At 42.5% G+C, this 26264-nt stretch overlaps 1 protein-coding gene across 1 annotated transcript in view; it reads right to left on the reverse strand.

The window, feature by feature from the left end:
• Positions 1-26264, reverse strand: part of LOC117596153 (integrin alpha-M-like) — a 64515-nt gene that overhangs the window by 32870 nt on the left and 5381 nt on the right. The window contains exons 2-10 of the mRNA XM_053229773.1: positions 21869-21986; positions 21062-21156; positions 20923-20990; positions 16339-16450; positions 15465-15595; positions 8168-8310; positions 5857-6004; positions 5549-5687; positions 4614-4678 (exon numbers count right to left, since the gene is read on the reverse strand). Of these exons, the coding sequence (XP_053085748.1) occupies positions 4614-4678; positions 5549-5687; positions 5857-6004; positions 8168-8310; positions 15465-15595; positions 16339-16450; positions 20923-20990; positions 21062-21156; positions 21869-21986 (1019 nt within the window). The remainder of the gene's footprint in view (positions 1-4613; positions 4679-5548; positions 5688-5856; positions 6005-8167; positions 8311-15464; positions 15596-16338; positions 16451-20922; positions 20991-21061; positions 21157-21868; positions 21987-26264) is intronic.

A 26264-nucleotide genomic window follows, 5' to 3' on the forward strand; every position in this document is an offset into this window, starting at 1 on the left:
CTAGCTAGCGTCTGTTCAACCCTGGGCATTGCCCTGTAACCGGAGTAGTCCAGCCCCGCCACATTAGCATAATGGGAGGAAGTGGGGCTGAACAACCGGGCTGAAAAGGGCCTATTCCAGGACCTCGACACCTCAGTGTGGAGGTCTGGAAAAAAGGGCAGGCTCCGGGGCGGAGGTGGTGGCCTATTGTGCAAAAAGCGCTCATCTAGTTTGGAGCACTGAGGCTCAGGCCGTGTCTCAGCGGGCCAGTCAATGCTCAGCTTAGCGACTGCCCGCATAACCACCTTGAGCAGCTCCTCATATTGAGGAGACTGCGGCTCTGGGTCGACGCTCTCCACATCGACCTCCTCGGAGGACGATAGGCGGAGCGCCGAGTCCGGTCCCTGGGGGGAAGAAACCGCAGAGCGTGCTTCCGAACCCAGGGAGGGGACAGTGGACCTGGAGGGTGAGGAAGGAGAAAGGGACGGGCCCGTCTCCATTCCCTCTGCCTGGTCCATCTGCGAGCCCCACGAGCGCAACCGCCACTCTGCCTCGGCAGAAGCGGGGCCGGCACCGCGAGGCACGCTAGTGAGGGCTCCCTCCCCAAAGAGAGCCCTACGGGAGCGGAGAGCATGCAGCGGTAAACGCTCACAATGTGCGGAGCCGGCTCCCTCGAGAGCCGACTGAGCGTGCTCTGCTCCCAAACAGGCAACGCACAGACTGCCCGCTCTCGCCCTTAGATTTGTCTTTGGCTTTTGACATGCCGCCGACAAAACACAAAATAGACAGACAATAGACAAACGATTGACATAGAGCGCTTGCTGAAAACAGGAAGCTAACGCAGGGCTCGCCGCTCGCCGCTTTTATGCTTCCGGGTCACTACGTCACCCTGCCCGTGACGTCTCGCCCATCCATTGGACGGATTAGACACGTGATTCAGAGTGCGGTCACGTGGGGGCGTTCCCATAGCGTTTCATGACTCAGCTCGAGTTCCTGAAGGAGAACCTCACCCAGTCCCTCAACACTCCATAGCTAAGAAAGCCCAGCAGCATCTCTACTTTCTGCAAAGGCTGAGGAAAGCCCATCTCCCACCCCTCATCCTCATCACATTCTACAGAGGGACTATCGAGAGCATCCTGAGCAGCTGCATCACTGCCTCGTTTGAAAATTGTACCATCTCGGATAACCCTGCAGCGAAGAAGATGAGGACAGCTGAGAAGATCATCGGGGTCTCTCATCCCTCCATCATAGACATTTACACGCTGCATCCGCAAAGCCACCAGCATTGTGGACGACCCCACACACCCCTCTCACACACTCTTCACCCTCCTGCTGTCTGGTAAACGGTACTGAACCATTTCAGCCTCATGACCAGACTGTGCAACAGTTTCTTCCCCAAGCCATCAAACTCCTCAATACTGAGACTGGACTGACAACACACACACACCAACACACACACACACACACACACACACACACACACTCAACTGAACACCACTCCACTCTCTCTGCAATTTTTCACATCTCTGTTTTTACTACCTGCATTTTTGCTGTTACAGTATTTATAAAATATTGTATATAATTTTTTTTTGTCACTACTATACTCTCTACCTGGCTGCTACCCCAATAACTGCTATGTCCATATATGGTATAAGCTTATCTGCTGAATACTATGTCATAGTATGTTATGTTTACATTTACAGCAATTTATTATATTGTTGCTCTTTTGAACTCCTCTTATATCTGACACTTTCACACTAGAACTGTGTACTGCTCGGTGCTGCACTGTCTCTTATTGCACCTATTGTCCTGTTATTGAACAGACAAAGGCAACCAATGCAACGAAGGTGAAAAAGTGCAATTTTAAAGACAAAGTTAATATGAGCTTCAGAAGTGATGGAGGGATCAAAGATGATGCCTAAATTTTTTTTACAGTCCTGGATGGTTTGATGAAAGTGCCATCAATGTCCCAGCTAAAATCACAAAGAATATTTTTAGTAAGTGTTGGTGTTAAAAATTTTATATCTGTCAACAGCACAACAATTAAACTATTAGGGCTGACCAATGCATTGCTTTAACTGATAATAATAATAATAATAATAATAATAATAATATAAAAACTAATATAAACCATATTAGAATATTTTTATCATTTCAGGGATCAGTTCTTGGACCTCCACTATTCATTATATATATATATATATATATATATATATATACTCCCTTATTTGCCACCACTGTTTCATTCAGTTCCCCTAATTTCAGAGAAACTTTAGGTGACTGATAATTCTGCATTGAATGTGAAACTGTTTATCCATGAGGTATGAACAAAGCCAGGAAAGAGCAACACCCGTGACACCAACATCTGAGAGGTGGGAGAGAAGTAAGTTATGACAGACAATATCGAAATTAGAATTAAGATCAAGTAATAGAAGAACAGAAAGAGAACCAGAATCACCAGAGAGCAGCAGGACATCGACACTTGTGACATGATGGAGGTATCAGTACTATGGAGTGGATGAAAGGCAGACTGAAAGGGGTCAAAGAGATTATTTTGAGCAAGCAAAGATTGTAGCTGGGAGGCCACAATACTTTCCAGTATTTTGGAAATGAATGGTAATTTAGAGATATGGTGAACATTAGAAAGAACAGTAGGGTCTAAGTTTTTCTAAGGACTGGAGTTACTGCCACAGTTTACATGCTAAAGGGAGAGAAGCAGAAGCTAAAGATTTGTGTATGAGATGTGAGATAGGTGCAGAGATCTCAGAATGACAGAGCTTGAGAAAAAATGTAGGAGCAGGATCAAGTTGGCAAGATGAAGAATTGGATTTCAGTATTAAGTCACTGATAGAAGAGGGGTTCATAAGTTTAAAACTAGACAAATATTGATGAGAGTGGTCAGGCATAAAACTAAAATCTGAGGCCTCATTTAAAAAGCACTGGCAGACAGCATTCAACTTTTCCTGAAAATAATTCAGGAAAGAACAACAGAGCTCATCACATGCATGGAAATCGTGAGCTGGAGGTTGAGTGAGCTTATTTATTGTGTCAGACAAAACCTTAGGCCTATTGCTTGCTTTATTAATAATTCTAGAAACATAATAAGACCATGCAGAGTTCAGGGCAATTTTGTATGTTCAGGTGTTCAATGAGATTACAGATTACAGATTATGGAGTGACAGAAGATCTGCCCCATTTTATGCAAAGACCACCAATCTCACCATTGTATGCCAATTCTCTAAGACAATATGATTCATTCCCCTTTCGGCTGTACCGTTTGCATTTGCAACTGCATTTATTTAAAAAAGTGTTTCACCATTTCAGCATACCTGAGAACATTTTATGAGACCTTTTATGGAGAAGGTAATGGAGTTGATGGTAGCCTTACCTCAGTCTACCACCCAAGTGTCCATTAATTTATTGCCCAGATCCCATTACGCTCAGTGGGCAGAAATAGCAAAAACTCCCTCATTCACTCATCCACAGGTCTCACCCCTTTGCAGTGTCTCACAGGATACCAACCTCCCATAGTTCCTTTGGACTCATCCATCACTGAACCTAGCAATCGATGACTGTGTCAAGCACAGCTGTTTCAGAGGAAAGTAGCTGGGTACAGCTAAGGACATCCTTGACCACGGACTCATCAAGAACCTCCACTATATGCGGCCAATCATGGCTTCTCCTCATCCTTGGGGTCATTCTTGTAGTTATGCACGCTTCTGAGAAGGGCGGAGTGTCGGGGGTGCTGTCATAACTACCGCTGTGTCTGTAAACTCCCAAAACCATCAGCCACTTGCCAGTCATCTGCGTACTGAATGTATATGTCTATAGCTCATTCCAGTGCACTCACACTCTCTATATATTTATCTCAGTTGATTCCACTAATGCTAAGTCTTGTTTGTATTTACTGCCTACATGTCTAAATCTTTTTCTTATTCAAGATATCCATAGTTTACTTTAGTGTATGACCCATGCTCTGTTTTTGTTTTCACATTTGTTTTTTTTCTGTTATTTCCCTAGTCTGTTTTGTTTGCCTAGTATTGACTTTGACATTCTGGTTTTCACACTGTTTTGCTTCTGCTTATTTGGTTTTTGGATTTTTTGCTTTACGTTGTTCAACATTACAGTTTCTGATTGCACCCTACATTTGTCTCTGCCCTTGGTCTTGTTGATGACAATGTGTTTAGACGGATGAGGTGAGTGTTTTTGTAGACAGATGCGGTGAATGGCGTGTGGTTAGACAGATGCAGTGAATGGCGTCTGTTTAGACAGATGTGGTGAATGGCGTGTGTTTAGACAGATGCGGTGAATGGCGTGTGTTCAGACAGATGTGGTGAATGGCGTGTGTTCAGACAGATGTGGTGAATGGTGTGTGTTTAGACAGATGCGGTGAATGGCATGTGTTTAGACAGATGTGGTGATTGGCATGTGTTTAGACAGATGTGGTGATTGGCATGTGTTTAGACAGATGTGGTGATTGGCGTGTGTTTAGACAGATGTGGTGATTGGCATGTGTTTAGACAGATGTGGTGATTGGCGTGTGTTTAGACAGATGCGGTGAATGGCGTGTGTTTAGACAGATGTGGTGAATGGCGTGTGTTTAGACAGATGTTTATCTGATGTATGATCAGTACCTTGTCACTGGCAGCACTGAATCCACTCTGAGACAGCTCTTCTTTATAGTTCCTTCCCTCACCTCCTGAAGACAAAAACCCCATTATTGATTAGCAACATTTACTTTTTTAATTTCATTTTTTTTCCACAAAACACTTTCAGTCATGTAACTTTAAACTTTTATATTATATTCATTTTTATCCAAAGCAACCTGAGCAGCATAACTGACCTGAAAGTACATGAGTGCACATAGAGCCTGTCACAAATTCCTCCTCTCATTCTCATTCCTCCTCTCCTTCTTCTTCTTATTCTCATTCCTCCTCTCATTCTCATTCCTCCTCTCCTTCTTCTTCTTATTCTCATTCCTCTTCTCATTCTCATTCCTCCTCTCCTTCTTCTTATTATTCTCATTCCTCCTCTCATTCCTCCTCTCATTCTCATTCCTCCTCTCATTCTCATTCCTCCTCTCCTTCCTCCTCTCATTCTCATTCCTCCTCTCAGTCTTCTTCTCATTCCTCCTCTCATTCTCATTCTTCTTCTTATTCTCATTCCTCCTCTCATTCCTCCTCTCATTCTCATTCCTCCTCTCATTCCTCCTCTCTTCATTCCTACTCTCATTCTCATTGCAAAGCATTATTGCCGCCTTTGTCCTATTAGTACTGAAATTTCCTGAATGTTCTCACCCGTCCCTGTTTAATGTAAATGTAAATGAAAGATTCAAGGTCTTATCGTGGATTTGTATAGATACGTTATGAGGTGTATTTTCCCGTTTCCTGTTCATTCTGGTTTTTGACTCTTGCTCATGTTTTAGGTTTGATCATGGATTATCCCTGTTTGATGTTACCTGCCTCTTCTCTGGAATATTGTTGATAATTATTGGATTTGCCCTTTATTACTAAACATGCTAAGTATACACACACAAACACACAAAACTATTTTAAAGTGTTTTTATTACCCTTGATGCCATAGATCTTATTTTGCAGTTTATCCAGAAATCCATTTAGTCCATCGTAGTTTTCAATCCTGAAGATGTTGCTCTCTTTTGGCTCTGAGGCAAGTTTATTCAGCTTCTCAAAATTGTCTATTTTCCCCACCTAATGATCAAAAACATCTTCATTACAGCATCAGTGAGGAGGAAGAGAGATGATGAATGGACTGATGAATGATGGATAGCTGAGTGATGGATGGTGGAGATGATGGATGGATGGATGGATGGAGAGATGATAGGATGGAAGAGTGGTGTGTGTGCATTAGTGTACTCACCCCGATAATGAAGCGAGCGATGTCGAGTTTCTCACAGCGCTGTATCTCGTTAGTGTTTATATCAGAAGGACTTCCATCTGTGATGATGACCAGGGCTTTAGTAGCCTCAGGATCTGCACCGGACTCCACATTATTAAACAAATTCTTACTGGAAAATGAACACACACACCGAAACTCCACATTACCATTCTCACTGAAATTCTCTACAAACAGAAATTCTGTATAAACTACATTAAGCAGGTCAGGCTGGATTAATTCATTAACATATACTGTATGTTTACTTTTATACAGTACTATGAAGTCTTAGGCACATTTTTTTAAATTCAAATTTTATCTTAGATGATTATTGTATGATTTGTACATTATTGAGCCAGTAAAAAAGTTCCAAACATTACTTTTCCAACAAACCTAACTGTTACAGAAAAATGTCAAAGTATCTATTTAACTATTATCTATTAAAAGTAAAAAAAAAAAGTAACAATACATAACACACCACTTTAAAAAAAACATGAATAATTTCAGTTTTCTTTGCACAAACAGAAACAAGTGTGCCAGTCTCAACAAGAGCTCTGGCAGTTCTCCAAGATGATCAATAAAACTTCACAGCTAATTTCCTTATAAACCTGCACAAATTGTACCTGAGACCACTGGTGCATTTTACAAAAGCAAAGCATTATCACCCCAAATATAGACTTTGTTTAGTTTATTACTGTTTACTGCTCTTTATAGTAGATATTTTAATGTAGAATGCTTTACAGCATTTCGGTACATGTGCCCAGCACTTTTGCACACTTCGGTATGTTTATAGTATATGTTTATATGCTTGTTTTATATGTTTTTGATTATAATATGTTTGTTTATACACATTTATATGTAAGGAATAACACAGACTTGCGGTTTTATGAAAATAATCCAAGTTGGGGTGGTGTGATAAGGCCTGACACAAAGTGAAGTTACTATGACGACCCTGAAGTGGATTATTTTCATATAACCACTTGGTCTGTCACGTGTTATTCCACTTATACCACAAAGACTTGAGACAAATTAGTTCCTGTTGTCACTTACAAAAAACGCAACTTGTCAACTTGTTCCCGAGAAACCGCAAAGCATAAACTTGTGAAAACTGAAAACTTACAGCTAAGAAGCATAAACTTGTGAAGATGTCGGGAAATTGAAAACTTACAGCTTTACCTATGACTGTTACAAAGCACTGACACTGGAGACTTACATAAATGTCTCCTTACAAAAAGCTTCAACACATCACTGATTATATGTTTTTCTTTGTTTTTAATCTGTTTATTAAAAACAGAAACAATAACATACCTTATTATAATAAGTGTGTTAAACTTGATGTTTATGTTACAGCCGAAGCTACTATTTGAGGCATGCTGTTATATAAAATTAATTCACACCTTCTGTCCAATAAATATTTATAGTTATGGTAGTGGTGGCATGGTGGAGCATCAGCTGTAGACGGAGAGGAGGCAAGTCGAACTGGCAGGTAACACATGATGATTCTCACCTGTGTCTTATTAACGCTGGTCTACTTATTTGTGTCTTTTTGTGCTTTTAGTGTCTCCCATAACCAGTGTGTGAGAGAGAGAGAGAGAGAGAGTGAAAGAAAGAAAGAGAGCTGGTGGAGCTTGTGAGACTCCAACGCTGCCATGGAAGCCTCCCCACTCTGCAAGATCTTCAAGTCCCTCACCTTCTTCCACCAAACCCAACACCATGCGCTCCTCGACCTGCGCCATGAGCAGCAGCTGCACTTTGAAGCCCTCTGCAGGAGCAGGCTGAGAGCCGATGGGCACTCCAGAAGTTGCTGCAGCCCACCACTCTAGAACCCCACTGTGTGACAGTGTGGAGGAAGACTCGGGAGGCAGAATTTTAGCTGAGCTCTGGGCTTGCGATTATTCAGTCCACACTTTTCAGCGCACTTTCAAAAACTCAACAGACTCATGGCTTTTACTCCGTCAACTTCAAGTTCATGCTGCTCATTGTGTTTGTGTGCGTGCATGCGTGCCTCGCAAGCTCTGCCAGCTTTCTCTTGCTCTCTCTCTCTCACACACACACACACACACACACACAGGTTACGGGAGACAGTGAAAGCACAAATAGACACAAATAAGAAGACTGGCAGGAATAAGATAAGAATCATCACAAGTTACCTGCCAGTTCAACCCGCCTCCTCTCCGTCTACAGCTGACACTCGACCATGCCCCCTCTGCCACAATAGTATATGATATATCTATATATAATACTGTATTCATATATGTGTACAGTATATACTGTATGTTTCTATAGATATACTCACAGGGTGAAGTCAATGGCCTTGTGTGTGTTCGTGAGTGACTTCATGTGCTTTTCTTCATGAAGTTTCTCCTTCGCTGTGCCGTTAACATAATCTTTAAAGGTGAAAACTGTACTGAATGTCTTAGAAAACTGAACAGCAGCAAACTACACACACAAACACACACAGAGAGAGAGAGAGAGAGAGAGAGAGACATATCAATGATATTTACAATACAGTATTAAAAACACTTGTGCTCCATACTGGCTATAAAAAGCACACACAGTTACAAATATTTCTATAGCATTCAGACACTAACTCTTCCTGTCCATAATTTTATCTCATTTTTCCCCCATGTATTTGTTCATATTTTGCTGCCAAAATGTGTTTGATTTTGTTGATAGACATGTATACTTGTCACAAAGTAGAACCTGCTGGGCTTCACTACCTCTGCAACTGGATCCTGACTTCCTGACTGAACGGCCACAGACTAATCAGATTAGATGCAACACTGCCTGAACCATCACACTGAGCACTGGCACACCCTGGGGATGCATGCACAGCCACTTGCTGTTCACTGACAGGACCCCCCCCCCCCAAGAACGGCTCCTGATGTTCCTTCCCGAAGACCCGGGCTGGCGCGCATTAAAGTCCCGAATGAGCCCAGGGTCCAGTATGTCTCGGGCCGGGACCCAGGAGTGTTCCTCAGGGCCATAGCCTTCCCAGTCCACGAGATACTGCCGGGAGCCCCGTACTAGCCGGACATCCAGGATTCGGTGAACTGTGTAGGCAGGCTGGCCGTCGATGATGCACGGAGGGGGCGACACAGAGAAGGGAGAGGACAAAACAGGTTTCAACAAAGACACATGGAATGTGGGGTTAATTCTTAATGACCTAGGGAGAAACAAAATATAAGTGACGGAATTGACTTTCCTGGCAATCCTGAAGGGTCCGATGAACCTCTGGGCCAACTTGAGGGACTCCACCCGCAAGGGAAGGTTCTTGGTGGAGAGCCAGACTCGTTGACCGGGGCGCAGTGTAAGGGCCGGTCTACGTCATCGGTTCGCCTGCTGTTGGTACTGCTGCGAGGTTCTCAGGAGCTTAAGTCTGGCCTTTCTGCAGGTTTGGCGGCAGCGCTTGAGGAACTGTCGAGCGGAGGGAACAGCCGTCTCCACTTCTTGCTCCGGGAACAGTGGAGGAGCATACCCAAACTGGCACTCAAATGGGGACATGCCTGTGGCTGAGGAGCGGAGAGTGTTGTGCACGTATTCCGCCCACATGATGAAGGTGGACCAGGAGGACGGGTTGTTGGCAGCCATACACCTCAGGGTGGTCTCGAGATCCTGGTTGATTCTCTCCGTCTGACCGTTGGACTCGGGATGGAACCTGGATGATAGGCTCACAGAGGTCCCCAGAGACTCACAGAGGGCCCGCCAGAATCGCGAGGAGAATTGGGGTCCCCGATCAGAGACGATGTCCCGTGGTATGTCAAAGGTGCAGAAAACATGAGTGATGATAAGCTCTGCTGTTTCTTTGGCTGTGGGTAGTTTGGGCAAGGGGATGAACTTGACGGCCTTGGAAAACCGGTCAACAATGACCATGACGCTGGTGTTACCTTGAGACGGTGGAAGCCCGGTAATGAAGTCCATGGACATGTGGGACCAGGGTCTATGAGGGATGGGAAGAGGCTGCAGGAGACCCTGGGGAAACTGTTGCATAGTTTTGCTCTGGTTGCATACAGGACAGGCCCTGACAAAGGTGGTGATGTCCTCCTTGATGGTAGGCCACCAAAATCACCTCTGGAGGAACTCGAGAGTACGTGAGAGACCAGGGTGACATGAGAAACGGGAGGAATGCCCCCACTGAAGAACCGGGGATCGAACAGCCTTGGGTACATACAAGCAGTTGGTCGGGCCGCTTTCTGGGTCGGGTTCTCTGGCTTGGGCTTGTCTCACAGTATCCTGAACTTTCCACCTGACAGGAGCTACTCTTTTTTGGGCTCAGGATGATAGGGAGGACATTATCCTCTCGCGACATGATTGCATAGACACAGGACAGTGAATCTGGCTTAAGGTTCTTGGAACCAGGACGATAAGACAGGACAAAGTGAAATCTGTTGAAGAACAGTGACTAACGCGCCTGTCGGGGATTCAGCCGCTTGGCTTGTTGGATGTATTCAAGATTTTTGTGGTCCGTGAGTACTTGGAATGGGTGTTTAGTGCCCTCGAGCCAATGCCTCCACTCCTCCAGTGCTGACTTAACAGCCAGAAGCTCTCGATCACCCACACGGTAGTTTCTCTCTGTCGGGGTAAGACGGTGGGAAAAGAAGGCACAGGGGTCCAGCTTGCCGTCTTTACCCCTTTGAGACAGCACTGCTCTGACTCCTACTTCAGAGGCATCTACCTCTACGACAAATGGAATCTCTGGATCCGGGAGAACCAGAATAGGAGCCGAGGAGAAGCGGGTCTTGAGTTTGCAGAAGGCCGAGTCAGCGTCCTGGCTCCAGCGAAAGACGGCGGAGGTGCCCTTTGTGAGTGCTGATAACGGGGCTGCAACGGAGCTGAAGTTCCAGATAAACTTGTGATAAAAATTGGTGAACCCGAGGAAGCGTTGGACCTCTTTTACTGATGAGGGGGTAGGCCAATCCACGACTGCACTCACCTTTTTTGGGTCCATTTGGATTAGACCGGGCTTGATGACGAATCCCAAGAACTGGACCTGGGTTACGTGGAAATCGCATTTCTCCGGCTTGACGTACAGGTGGTTGTCCAGAAGGTGTCTGAGGACTTTGCTGACATGGGTAACATGCTCCTGCAGAGACCTTGAGAAAATGAGGATGTCATCCAGATACACGAAGACAAATTTGTTGAGCATGTCCCTAAGTACGTCATTGACCAGGGTTTGGAAGACCGCAGGAGCATTAGGCATAACCAGGTATTCATAGTGCCCTGTAGGCATGTCGAAGGCCGTCTTCCATTTGTCACCTGGTCGGATACGCACCAGGTGGTAAGCATTACGCAAGTCCAGTTTGGTAAAAATCGAGGCCTCTTGAAGGACCTCAACAGTGGTGGCCATGAGAGGTGGGGGATAGCGGTTGCGAACAGTGATCTTGTTGAGCCCCCTGTAATCGATACACGGCCGAAGGCCCCCGTCCTTCTTCCCGATGAAAAAGAACCCCGCCCCAGCTGGGGAAGTGGAAGGACGGATAATCCCGGCTGTGAGGGACTCTTCAATGTACTCGTTCATGGTGGCCCTTTAAGGAGGGGACAACGAGAAGATGCGACCTGTAGGGGGACTGGAGTCAGGGACGAGGTCTATAGTGCAGTCGTAGGGGCGATGAGGAGGCAATGAGGTGGCTTTCCTCTTGCTAAAAACTGTCTTGAGGTGGTGGTACTGTGGGGGAATACGAGACAGATCTATGGTCTCTAGGGACTCGGGAGCAGGGTCAGGGTCTCTCTGGCTCAAGCACGTAGTCTGGCACGATGCACCCCAACTGAGAATTGCCCCCGTGGACCAGTCGACATGTGGGTTGTGCTGGAGGACCCAGGGGTACCCAAGGATGATGGGAATTTCAGGAGACTCGATAAGGTAAAAACAGATCTCCTCCTGGTGCTGGTGGACGGCCAGCTGAAGGGAAGAGGTAAGATGGGTTATTTCGCCAGGGGCTAGCGGGCCCTGCCCAACTGCATTGGTTCCGAGGGGTCTTGGGGATCAGAGCGCCCCTGAACCACAATAGGGCTGGCCGGCTGGGTGGGAGCATGGGAACGGCTCTGGTCTCTCTCTCTCTCCGGCGATTATCCAACCGGACAGCCTAGTCAATGAGGACCTCAAGGTCCCGGGCAGGCTCTCTAGTAGCCAGGTCGTCCTTGATAGTCTCAGATAGCCCGTTCAAGAAGCAAACCATGAGGGCTTCGTCGTTCCAGCCACTGCCAGCGGCTATGGTCCGGAACTTGATTGTATATTCAGCAGCACTGTTGTTGCCTTGCCGGAGGGTGAGGAGCCTGGTAGAGGCTTGCCGGCCGCTCAGAGGGTGGTCAAACACTCGCTTGAATTCCTCTACAAACCCAGAGTAGCTTGCACAGAACGGGGCTTGTGCCTTCCAGACAGCCGTTGCCCATGAGAGAGCCTTTCCAGAGAGAAGGGTAATCACGATCAGACAGGAAGGAGGAGGGCTGCAGCTCGAACAGAAGGGAACACTGGGTCAGAAACCCCTCACAAGCTCTAGGGTCAGCCGAGAAGCGCTGCAGGGGAGGTAACCGAGGTTCAGCCACTGGAGTGGGGGCTTGAGACTCAGGAAGGGACACAGAGGCTGCCCTAAGCGCTGAAGCTGATGCAGCAGGAAGCCGGTCAGAGATCTGGTGGATAGCTGGCAAGAGATCTGTTAGCAGCTGAGAGTGTTGGGCCATCAGGGTCTCCTGCTGAGCCAGGACGGCCTCATGGCGTTGTACGGTGGACTCATGCTGGGCCACGGTGGCAAGGAGCTCCTGAGTGTTTGGCGTTAGATTAGATTAGATTAGATTCAACTTTATTGTCATTACACATATACACGTATAAATACAGAGTAACGAAATGCAGTTTAGCATCTAATCAGAAATGTAAAAAGCAGCAAGTGCAGTATGTACAGTATAAACAGTAGTAAATAAACGGAATGTACAGTATAAACAGTATGTATAAACAGTAGTAAATAAATGGAATGTACAGACAAGGGCAGTGAGAGATAAGTGGAATTAAATTAAGATAGTGCAAGAATATACAGATGTAATATGTACAATATACAGATGTGCTATACTAATACTAATATGCAGATGTAGTATGAACTAATATACATATGTGCTATACTAATCTACAGATGTGCTATACTAATATACAGATGGGCAATTGAAAGATCTGGTAAGAACAATATGTACAAGTACAGAGAGGAGGTATGAACAATATATACAGATATGTATATACAGTTAGATATAGTTATATACAGTTCAGTGGGGGACAGAGTTCAGTAGGGAGACAGCTGTAGGGAAAAAGCTGTTCCTAAACCTGCTGGTTTTGGTCTTGAGGCTCCTGTAACGCCTCCTGGATGGGAGGAGCTGGAAAAGACTGTGGGCAGGATGAGAGGAGTCCTTAAGAATGTTGCGTGCCTGGCGTAGACAGCGTTTCTTCTGGACCACCTCAATAGCAGGTAGTGGAGTCTTTGTGATGCGTTGGGCGGTTTTCACCACCCTCTGCAGTGCCTTCCGGTCTGCGACAGAGCAATTCCCATACCAGACTGTGATACAGTTGGTAAGGATGCTCTCAATCGCACAGCGGTAAAAGTTGCTCAGGATGTTAGCAGAGAGGCGGTTTTTCTTTAGTGTCCTCAGGAAGAAGAGGCGCTGATGGGCCTTCTTAATCAGGCTGGAGGTGCTGGTTGACCAGGACAGGTTCTCTGAGATGTGGGTCCCTAGGAACTTGAAGCTGGAGACACGTTCAACAGACATGCCATTGATGTGGATGGGATCATGTGGCACGCTCTTCTCCTTCCTGAAGTCCACAATGGGAAGTCCAAATACGGGGAAAAACAAGTAGGTAATGGATCTCAAAAATGAAGACGAGGCAGGGGAACTGAAAACCGCCAAAAATGAAAAAGAGAAAAAGGAAAAAAGACAAAAAACAAGGTGAGGGCGCTAGAAAAAAAACACAGAAGATATTAACTCGAGAGAGGTGACGAAAAAGACAACAGGGGCTTAGGAAACAACAGTAACCAAGCGGGGAAGAAAGGCAAAAGGAACGACTTAAATACACAGAACGGGAACAAGACACAGGTGAAAGCAATGAAACCAATTACAACAAAGAAAACTAAGGCTGGACGACATCTAGTGGGGAAAAAAGACATAACAGAACAAAAAACACAGAAAAAGGACCAAAACTCTGACAGTTCACAATGAAGATGCATGACTGTACTGCAAGGCACAGTTCCAAACCACGTCATCAAGTTTGCAGATGATACCACAGTAGTGGGACTCATCAGCAGCAACAATGAGACAGCATACAGAGTCGAGATGGAGCTGCTAGTGGACTGACATCAGCTCAACAATCTGTCTCGTAATGTTCACAAGACAAATGAGATGATAGTGGACTTCATGAAGATCAGTCTGCACCACTCACCACTGCTCATCCATGGGTCTCCTGTAGAGACAGTGTTGACCTTTAAGTTTCTCAGAGTGCACACATCTGATGACTTAACCTGGTCTTACAACACCATGCCCCTGGCCAGAAAAATCCAGCAACCACAGTAGTGTAGAAAAGTCCAGCAGTACCTCCATTTCCTATAATTCAACTGAGGAGCTACACTCTGCTCCATATCCTCACCACATTTCACAGGGGCATCATAAAGAATGTGCTCACCAGCTGCATCACTGTCTGGCATGATAACTGCAGCGCATCAGACTACAAGATCCTGTAGTAAATAGTGAAGAACATCATGGGGGTCTCTCTGTCTCCAGTACAGGACATCTATCATAAAAGCTGCCCAGAAAAGCCACCAGAATAGTGTCTGACCCCTCTCTCCCATAAACTCTTCATCCCTCTGCCATCTGGCAGAAGATACCAAAGTGTCCCGACCGCCAGATTCTGGAACAGCTTCATCCCACAAACTGTCGGGATCCTCAATAATAAACTGTGTCCCATCAACCTCTCTCGAAATTAACAAACAAAACCCCCATCATGAACTAGTTGCTTTAATCACTAAGCACCCTGCCTCCTTATCTTTCTCTTTTTCATCACTACGCCACATTCATAAATACACACTCAGGAATATCGTGCACTGTCCACCTGTACCACTAATACCTGTCATACAGGTACCACACTATAGTCATTTTATTTCTTTCTGGAATGGCTTTATATTTTGTAATATGTCTGGTCCACTGAAGTTGGGGGTGGGTGGTTTAAAAAAATAACCTCAGTGTGAAGAGTTCATTTTCTATCAAAATGTCAAAAATAGATAATTTTGTGGATAATTAGTGGTGTACTGATTACACGCTTGGTTACAGGTAACTGCAACCTGTAACTGGTAACTGGTTACAGGAGCGACACTAAACACCTCCTGAGGTGACACATGAGGAGTGATGAGCAATTAACACTTTAGCCATGTGATTTTACATGGGTTCACCTCAGGGGATGTTTATTGTCTCTCCTTTTAGACATGAAATCGACTGAATATCAGAGACACTGAGAGGAAAATATCAGGATCACAATCAAAAGAAATAAAGACTGAAGGAAAAACAGACACAGTGTGTGCAGTGTGTTGTGGTGTGTAGTGCGATATTGTGTTGTGTTGTGTGTTCACCTCGATGGATGAGTTTTTGAGTGTTGTAACAATGTCCCATATGAATTTTTTATTCTTATCAAAGTCGGGGGCTTGCATGCTGCTGGAGCCATCGAAAAGGAAGACCAGGTTCACTTTATTCTTCGTGCACTCTGTGAAGAAACAGCACAATAACTATATATATGTATATACTGCAAATATACACCACTGTGCAAAGGTCTTGGGCAACCTATTTTTTTTTAGTACAAACTTGTTATAGATTTTTATTTTATGACTTCTACATTATTGATTCAATACAAAAAACTTTTTAGATTCCGAACATTAGTTTTCCAGCACAAAATGAAATGTTACAGAAAAATGTTTGTATGTCAGTAAAGAAAGCAGCAGATTCCATAAGAGACACTTTTCAGATAAAAACATAATGAAGGCTGCTGGGTTTCGCTGCAGAAATAAGAAGCGAGTCGACAGTCAAAGTCTCCAGAAGAACTGTGGCTGCTTCTGCAAGATGCTCAGTAACACTTCCAGCTCATTTCCTTATAAAACTGCACACACTGCACCTCAGATACTGCTTTATTTTATTTAAAGTGAAGGATCGTCACATTAAATACTGACTTTGTTTCATTTATTACTGTTTACTGCTCTTTATAGGATTTTTTTAATGTAGAAACATTTAATTTCATTATTTTTGAAGGCATCTTTGCTCTATAGCATTTCTTTGCATGTGCCTAAGACTTTTGCACAGTACTGTATGTACATACATATATCTCGGGGTTTAATAGCATTTATCTCTCAGGGTTTAACATTGTTTATGTCTCATGGTGTAACAGTTTAAACTACAGAGTTATCACTGATTCACCCTGAACACAGTGACTGTGAGAGTGAAGAACAGTCGTACCTTGGAAAGCGGTGATGTTGGTGATGGTGTTCAGCTTGCTGTTGAACTGGTAACAGATTCCGTTCAGATATGAGTTTCCATCACACTCATGAGAGAAACTTGGGCTGCAAGTCTATATCACCAACAAAATGAAAAAATAAAAATTACACTTAAAACATTGATATTTTGGTTTCATTTTTACAAAACAATACTGTTCTTTCTATAGGACCCTTCTTTAAGAGGGACATGAGGGGAGCAGTGATTGAAATAAATCCTCTGATGAATCTCCTGTAGAAATTTGAATCTATGAAATAGAATAGAGTCTTTGCAGTTCCTTAACTGTAGTAATTGTAGAAGAACATTCTTGGATAGCAGAGAACTTTAATCCACCATTACTCCATTCTGTTTAATAGTATATCCAAGGAATGAGGTTTGGGTTACATTAGGTTAATGAAGCATTGAACTGATGCTATGCAACAGAGCCCACATGGCATGATACAACATTCAAAGTCACCAGAGGTGGTTCTAAAGGCCGTTGAGGTGAGGTGGTAGACCACTCGCCTTGGTCTTGCTGAACTCCTTGAAGTCCTGATGAAAGAAGGGAAATTCAAAAAACTGTTTCAGGACTTTCATCTGAGGTGGTTATAATGGTGACTCTGGGCACTTAGACGCCAGTGGAATAACACTGAGATGACTAAGAGATAATCTCCTTATCTGTCCAGGATATATGAGGGTTGTGTCTTTGCATCAATGGGAGTCTAGGAATAATGGGTTATTTAGCTATGGTAGGTAACAGGAATGATATATTCTCAAGAGCAGACATGGATGCTTTTTCTGTCAGGAGGATGATAAATTGAGTCATCTTGTTCTGCTTGGAAGTGCCATCCTGAAAACAGAAAGCCTTTACATTTACTTGGATCCCCAGCTTATTTGTCTGGGTGGGCACTTAAAAGAGGGAACATGGAGGGCAGGTGCTGCCAGTTGATTTAGCTGTGTTGTAGCATACTAGTTGGCTGCTTGAGCTTAACATCGATCATCACCAACCTTGTTGCAGTGACGTCTTCTGTCAGCCAGCAGAGGCAGATGCAAATTGAGGCAGACTTCATTGTAACAACGTAACACATCCAAAACAATAATCAAAAGCAAGGTGAAAAAAAACATGCGTCAGTCAGGCAGTCAACATACAAAGTCTCAAGGACAAAACCAAAATGGATTAACTACCCAAATAAATGACTCTCCATTTTTACCATGTGTGCTGTGCAATGAATGTTGAATGCGAAGCAGAGAAAAAGAGTGGCAGAGAGCAAAGCAAAGTGATTTCCCCTGAGAGTGTTCTATTGAGTCTGTGTGTGCCTGCAAGTACGGTAGAATAACACCAAAATAATCAAACATCATACTCTCTTACACCTGCCTCCTGAGATCTCATACTCCTAACGGCGACCAGGGTATCACAGTGATGCTGAAACCCAGGAGAATTTGCAATGAATATGCTGTCATGGAGACTTTGCCACTAGCCAAGATATGGACCTTATACAAGGTCCAGCAGCAGGCCATCCTCAAACTTTGCACAGAGCTGACCTAGCTCCCAGTAGAACATCAGCTGGACTACCAATAGGTGAAGAAGGTGATTATCCAATGTATCATGTTTGCTCCACAGCTTCAGGATGCCTGTCACAGGTTGCTTACTGAGGAACTTACTGCTGCTTTCTGAAGGGCATGAGATCAATGACATTGTGGACCAGGTGATGCTGGAACAGTTTGTTGCATGGTCGCCTGAAGGAACATTGGAGTGGGTCAACTGCCACTGGCCAGTGGTTTTGGATGCATGGTGGTGAATTTGAGGGCAGGCGGCCCTTCCTCTCTCTTTCTCTCTCTCCCTCTTTCTGTCTCCCATTGCTGCTCCTCAGAAACAATGAGTGTTCCTTTCTAGACCTCTTCCCTTGTTCCTTGCTCCAATCTTAGTCTCTCCTTTCCTGATCCTGCCTCCCCCTCTTATTCCCCCCTCTTTCATTCTGCACACAGGTTGGTGCTCAGGGAGATGCATGTGCAGGGTTAAGAAATGGGCATGCATGTTGGTGCAGTGGAGATTCCAGACATTTGCAGAACCAATGTCCAAAGTGCTTATTGTTAATGAAACTATTACTGATCAGGAGTTTGATGTACTGTGTTTAACAGAAACGTGGATTAAACCAAATGAGTTTGTAGCATTCAATGAAGCTAGTCCTCCTGGGTACAGTTACATACATCAGCCCTGTCTAACTGGCAGAGGAGGAGGCGTCGCAGTTATTTATAATGATAATCTAGGCATCATGCAAAAACCTAGTCATAAATTCAACGCATTTGAAGTTCTTTATACGAACATAACATACGTAGCCACTAAAATTAAGTCTACCCAGGTGATTCCACTAATTATTATTTACAGACCCCCAGGGCCATATTCAGAATTCCTATGTGAATTTGCGGATTTCATCTCTAACCTGGTTGTTTCTTTAGACAAGGCATTAATTGTTGGAGACTTTAATATTCATATTGATAATCCAGAAGACCCTCTGAGAACAGCAGTTGTGTCCATTCTAGATTCAGTAGGGGTTAATCAGAATGTAATAGGACTCACCCATAGTGGTGGTCACACTCTTTATTTAATACTAACATTCGGATTGTAAATGTAAATGGTGACTTCTCTTCTCATACTAAGGTAAAGTTTGGTGTTTTGCAAGGTTCTGTTTTAGGCCCACTGCTCTTTTCTTTATATATGCTACCTCTGGGTAAAATTATCTGTAAGCATGGTATTAGCTTCCACTGTTACACTGATGATACACAGTTGTATGTTTCAGCAAAGCCAGATGACAGACACCAGCTTAATAAAGTTGAGGAATGTGTAAAGGACATTAGAAATTGGATGCTTATTAACTTTCTCTTACTTAATTCTGACAAGACAGAAGTACTTGTACTAGGACCACATGCAGCTAGAAGTAAGCTTTCTGATTACATAATAACTCTGGATGGCGTTTCTGTTTCATCATGTGCAGCAGTAAAAGACCTTGGTGTGATTATCGACTCTAGTCTTTCTTTTGAAGCTCATGTAGATAATATCACTAGGATCGCTTTCTTTCATCTCAGAAATATTGCTAAAATAAGAAATATAATGTCACTACACGATACAGAAAACCTAGTTCATGCTTTTGTTACCTCTAGGTTGGATTATTGTAATGCCTTACTGTCTGGATGTTCCAGTAGGAGCATAAACAAGCTCCAGTTAGTCCAGAATGCAGCAGCGAGAGTCCTTACTAGAATCAGAAGATATGACCACATCACCCCTATCTTATCCACACTGCATTGGCTCACAATCAAATTTCGTATTGATTATAAAATACTACTATTGACCTATAAAGCACTAAATGGTCTCGCGCCTCAGTACCTGAGTGAACTTTTGGTCTTTTATGATCCGTCACGCCTACTCAGATCAAAAGGTGCAGGCTATTTGTTGGTACCTCGAATAGTGCCTGCTACAGCTGGGGGTAGAGCTTTCTCATACAAAGCCCCACAGTTATGGAACAGCCTTCCACTTAGTGTTCGGGGCTCAGACACAGTCTCAGTGTTTAAGACTCGGCTGAAAACATATTTGTTTAGTCAAGCCTTTTGTGAATAGTTTTCTTAGGTACAGGGGCAGGTCTGGAGGATTCACAGGCATAGAGTGTTGTGGTGAACTGGGATGTTTGGATGCTGTCACCCCCCCCACTCTCACGCGTTCACTCAGGTTTGTCGACGGTGGCGTGGCTGCTGCTTTATGTCCCAGGACTCCCTCATGTCTGTGTTAGCTTCTGGCTCTCCCTTTTAGTTATGCTGTCACAGCTAGTCTTGCCAGAGTCCCTGCTTGCAATCTGCACGCAAAGTACATCGTCCTTAACCATTATGGGACAAGAGCTTAGCTATTAATCTGTTTTCTTTCTCTCTCTTTCTGTCTCTCTCTCCCTACTGAGCTGCACATGCTACTCCTGAGTTACCAGTGATCCTGACTTCTTCTGCTCCCCAGACCTGCCTGATGCCCTACTTAGATTACTGTGGATGGTACCACATAGAAACCATAAAAATGGCTGTGGATGTTCTTCCTTGTATAGCCTTAGGCCTGCAATTGCTAAGAAAAGTTTTACTCAAGTCTCTACCATTGAACAGTTAATAACTTCAGTTCAATAAAATAGACTTTAAGTTAAAACTATAATGTAAAAACTTTGATGCTCATAATCATAAGTTGTTCCTAAGCTCTTAACTTCCTTCTAACCCGAGCCGGAGAAGGTGAGTGATAAGGATTACACACTTGTGCGGAATCTCAATAATGAATGTTCTGTGTTTCAGTGAGTGGAGGGGAGAGATGCGAGCCTCGAGAGAGCGAGAGCTGAGCTGCACTGAGCCGTGTGAGTGTGTGTGTGTGTGTGTGTGTGTGTGTATGTGCACGTTGATTATAATAAAACCGCTGAAAAGCAAGCTAAGTATTAATGGCCAATAAAGTGTTAATCTGTTAAACTGATAAAGTGATAAAGTGAAAAGTGTTAAAGTGAAGAAATGTTAACATGTTAAACTGTTAAAGTGATAAAGTGTTAAACTCACAGTGAGCGTGGCTGATGGAGACGTCCTCACTGCCATCGACATCCCAAAGAACCTGATCGCCTTCAAGTCTGAGGACCAGTACAACTTGATTAGGAGCGTGTGTGTGTGTGTGTGTGTGTGTGTGTGTGTGTGTACGTACCTGGCTGATACAAATGGCTGCAGTTTCTCTTCTCCACTGTGCATTTAAAAATCGCTCCTGATCTGTTTGCGCTTAATGGAGCGCTGACGATAATTCTAACAAACAACAACACAACAACACACAAACACAACAATATGATTTTCAGCAGCTCATCATCTCGCCCTCCATGTAGCTGACAGAAATATAAAAGCCACATTGTTCCTGCTTCAGAGGTCGTGTATCACATCACTGGATGGATGGACAGACAGATAGACAGACACATGGACTAAACACTTTTAGCTGAGAGACTTGATCCCAAACACAGCAGATTACTCTGTTAAAATTCACATTAACAGCATTCAGCACCATGAACTCATACTAACAGGACACACACACACACACACACACACGCTTGAGTACTGAACACTCATGCAGTCAGAGTAACACACAGCTGCTCAGTAATACGTTTTGGTCGTCTTCATCCGCTGATCTGTAAACATTCAGTTTAACACCTTATCATATCTGCTGTCAGTGGGATCTGCTCCTGTACCTCACATCATCACCATCATCATCATCATCATCAACTGGAATTACAGGTAATCCCTCCATATCTGTTATCACACGCAGGTTTTCTAACTCATGCTGATTTATATCTTTGCCAAATCTTTACAACCAGCAGTTTTGATCATGTATTTACAATATACAGACTGCAGGAAGACGTAGAGAAGTGCAGAGTGTTTGAGCCACAGTTCTCTTATTCCTTGTGAGTTTGAGACAGGTTTAGAAAACGTGAACTTAGCGACATAAATAAATAAAGTAAATACTCACTGTTTCATCTTGTCAGACTGATATTGCAGCAGTTTGTATCCAAAAAAGTCCTCTTTATTTCCTATGAATTGCTCTAGGTTCAACACGTCAATATTAAACCCATCAGAGAGTGAGACAGCTGAGAGAGAGACAGTACGAAATAATGTTATACGGTGTTATATAGTGTGGAATAATGTTATACGGTGTTATACAGTGTGGAATAACGTTATACGGTGTTATACAGTGTGGAATAATGTTATACGGTGTTATACAGTGTGGAATAATGTTATACGGTGTTATACAGTGTGGAATAATGTTATACGGTGTTATACAGTGTGGAATAACGTTATACGGTGTTATATAGTGTGGAATAATGTTATACGGTGTTATATAGTGTGGAATAACGTTATACGGTGTTATACAGTGTGGAATAACGTCATACGGTGTTATATGGTGTGGAATAACGTTATACGGTGTTATACGGTGTGGAATAACGTTATACGGTGTTATACGGTGTGGAATAATGTTATACGGTGTCATACGGTGTGGAATAATGTTATACGGTGTTATACGGTGTGGAATAATGTTATACGGTGTTATATAGTGTGGAATAATGTCATACGGTGTTATACGGTGTGGAATAATGTTATACGGTGTTATACAGTGTGGAATAATGTTATACGGTGTTATATAGTGTGGAATAATGTTATACGGTGTTATACAGTGTGGAATAATGTTATACGGTGTTATACAGTGTGGAATAATGTTATACGGTGTTATATAGTGTGGAATAATGTTATACGGTGTTATACAGTGTGGAATAATGTTATACGGTGTTATATAGTGTGGAATAATGTTATACGGTGTTATACAGTGTGGAATAATGTTATACGGTGTGGAATAATGTTATACGGTGTTATATAGTGTGGAATAATGTTATACGGTGTTATATAGTGTGGAATAATGTTATACGGTGTTATACAGTGTGGAATAATGTTATACGGTGTTATACAGTGTGGAATAATGTTATACGGTGTTATATAGTGTGGAATAATGTTATACGGTGTTATACAGTGTGGAATAATGTTATACGGTGTTATACGGTGTGGAATAATGTTATACGGTGTTATACGGTGTGGAATAATGTTATACGGTGTTATACGGTGTGGAATAATGTTATACGGTGTTATACGGTGTGGAATAATGTTATACGGTGTTATACAGTGTGGAATAATGTTATACGGTGTTATACGGTGTGGAATAATGTTATACGGTGTTATACGGTGTGGAATAATGTTATACGGTGTTATACGGTGTGGAATAATGTCATACGGTGTTATATGGTGTGGAATAATGTTATACGGTGTTATACAGTGTGGAATAATGTTATACGGTGTTATACAGTGTGGAATAATGTTATTCGGTGTTATATAGTGTGGAATAATGTTATACGGTGTTATATAGTGTGGAATAATGTCATACGGTGTTATACAGTGTGGAATAATGTTATACGGTGTTATACAGTGTGGAATAATGTTATACGGTGTTATACAGTGTGGAATAATGTTATACGGTGTTATACAGTGTGGAATAATGTTATACGGTGTTATACAGTGTGGAATAATGTTATACGGTGTTATACAGTGTGGAATAATGTTATACGGTGTTATACAGTGTGGAATAATGTTATACGGTGTTATACGGTGTGGAATAATGTTATACGGTGTTATACAGTGTGGAATAATGTTATACGGTGTTATACGGTGTGGAATAATGTTATACGGTGTTATACGGTGTGGAATAATGTTATACGGTGTTATATAGTGTGGAATAATGTTATACGGTGTTATACGGTGTGGAATAATGTCATACGGTGTTATACGGTGTGGAATAATGTTATACGGTGTTATACGGTGTGGAATAATGTTATACGGTGTTATACAGTGTGGAATAATGTTATACGGTGTTATACAGTGTGGAATAATGTTATACGGTGTTATACAGTGTGGAATAAGGTTATACGGTGTTATACGGTGTGGAATAATGTTATACGGTGTTATACGGTGTGGAATAATGTTATACGGTGTTATACGGTGTGGAATAATGTTATACGGTGTTATACGGTGTGGAATAATGTTATACGGTGTTATACAGTGTGGAATAATGTTATACGGTGTTATACGGTGTGGAATAATGTTATACGGTGTTATACGGTGTGGAATAATGTTATACGGTGTTATACGGTGTGGAATAATGTCATACGGTGTTATACGGTGTGGAATAATGTTATACGGTGTTATACAGTGTGGAATAATGTTATACGGTGTTATACAGTGTGGAATAATGTTATACGGTGTTATACAGTGTGGAATAATGTTATACGGTGTTATACAGTGTGGAATAATGTTATACGGTGTTATACAGTGTGGAATAATGTTATACGGTGTTATATAGTGTGGAATAATGTTATACGGTGTTATACAGTGTGGAATAATGTTATACGGTGTTATACAGTGTGGAATAATGTCATACGGTGTTATACAGTGTGGAATAATGTTATACGGTGTTATACAGTGTGGAATAATGTTATACGGTGTTATACAGTGTGGAATAATGTTATACGGTGTTATATAGTGTGGAATAATGTTATACGGTGTTATACGGTGTGGAATAATGTTATACGGTGTTATACGGTGTGGAATAATGTTATACGGTGTTATACGGTGTGGAATAATGTTATACGGTGTTATACGGTGTGGAATAATGTTATACGGTGTTATACGGTGTGGAATAATGTTATACGGTGTTATACGGTGTGGAATAATGTCATACGGTGTTATACGGTGTGGAATAATGTTATACGGTGTTATACAGTGTGGAATAATGTTATACGGTGTTATACAGTGTGGAATAATGTTATACGGTGTTATACAGTGTGGAATAATGTTATACGGTGTTATACGGTGTGGAATAATGTTATACGGTGTTATACGGTGTGGAATAATGTTATACGGTGTTATACGGTGTGGAATAATGTTATACGGTGTTATACGGTGTGGAATAATGTTATACGGTGTTATACGGTGTGGAATAATGTTATACGGTGTTATACGGTGTGGAATAATGTTATACGGTGTTATATAGTGTGGAATAATGTTATACGGTGTTATACGGTGTGGAATAATGTCATACGGTGTTATACGGTGTGGAATAATGTTATACGGTGTTATACGGTGTGGAATAATGTTATACGGTGTTATACAGTGTGGAATAATGTTATACGGTGTTATACAGTGTGGAATAATGTTATACGGTGTTATACAGTGTGGAATAATGTTATACGGTGTTATACAGTGTGGAATAATGTTATACGGTGTTATACGGTGTGGAATAATGTTATACGGTGTTATACAGTGTGGAATAATGTTATACGGTGTTATACGGTGTGGAATAATGTTATACGGTGTTATACGGTGTGGAATAATGTTATACGGTGTTATATGGTGTGGAATAATGTTATACGGTGTTATACGGTGTGGAATAATGTCATACGGTGTTATACGGTGTGGAATAATGTTATACGGTGTTATACGGTGTGGAATAATGTTATACGGTGTTATACAGTGTGGAATAATGTTATACGGTGTTATACAGTGTGGAATAATGTTATACGGTGTTATACAGTGTGGAATAAGGTTATACGGTGTTATACAGTGTGGAATAATGTTATACGGTGTTATACGGTGTGGAATAATGTTATACGGTGTTATACGGTGTGGAATAATGTTATACGGTGTTATACGGTGTGGAATAATGTTATACGGTGTTATACAGTGTGGAATAATGTTATACGGTGTTATACGGTGTGGAATAATGTTATACGGTGTTATACGGTGTGGAATAATGTTATACGGTGTTATACGGTGTGGAATAATGTCATACGGTGTTATACGGTGTGGAATAATGTTATACGGTGTTATACAGTGTGGAATAATGTTATACGGTGTTATACAGTGTGGAATAATGTTATACGGTGTTATACAGTGTGGAATAATGTTATACGGTGTTATACAGTGTGGAATAATGTTATACGGTGTTATACAGTGTGGAATAATGTTATACGGTGTTATATAGTGTGGAATAATGTTATACGGTGTTATACAGTGTGGAATAATGTTATACGGTGTTATACAGTGTGGAATAATGTCATACGGTGTTATACAGTGTGGAATAATGTTATACGGTGTTATACAGTGTGGAATAATGTTATACGGTGTTATACAGTGTGGAATAATGTTATACGGTGTTATATAGTGTGGAATAATGTTATACGGTGTTATACAGTGTGGAATAATGTTATACGGTGTTATACAGTGTGGAATAATGTTATACGGTGTTATACAGTGTGGAATAATGT

This window comes from Pangasianodon hypophthalmus, chromosome 26 (assembly GCF_027358585.1).
Source record: "Pangasianodon hypophthalmus isolate fPanHyp1 chromosome 26, fPanHyp1.pri, whole genome shotgun sequence".
In the NCBI taxonomy this organism is placed as follows: domain Eukaryota; kingdom Metazoa; phylum Chordata; class Actinopteri; order Siluriformes; family Pangasiidae; genus Pangasianodon; species Pangasianodon hypophthalmus.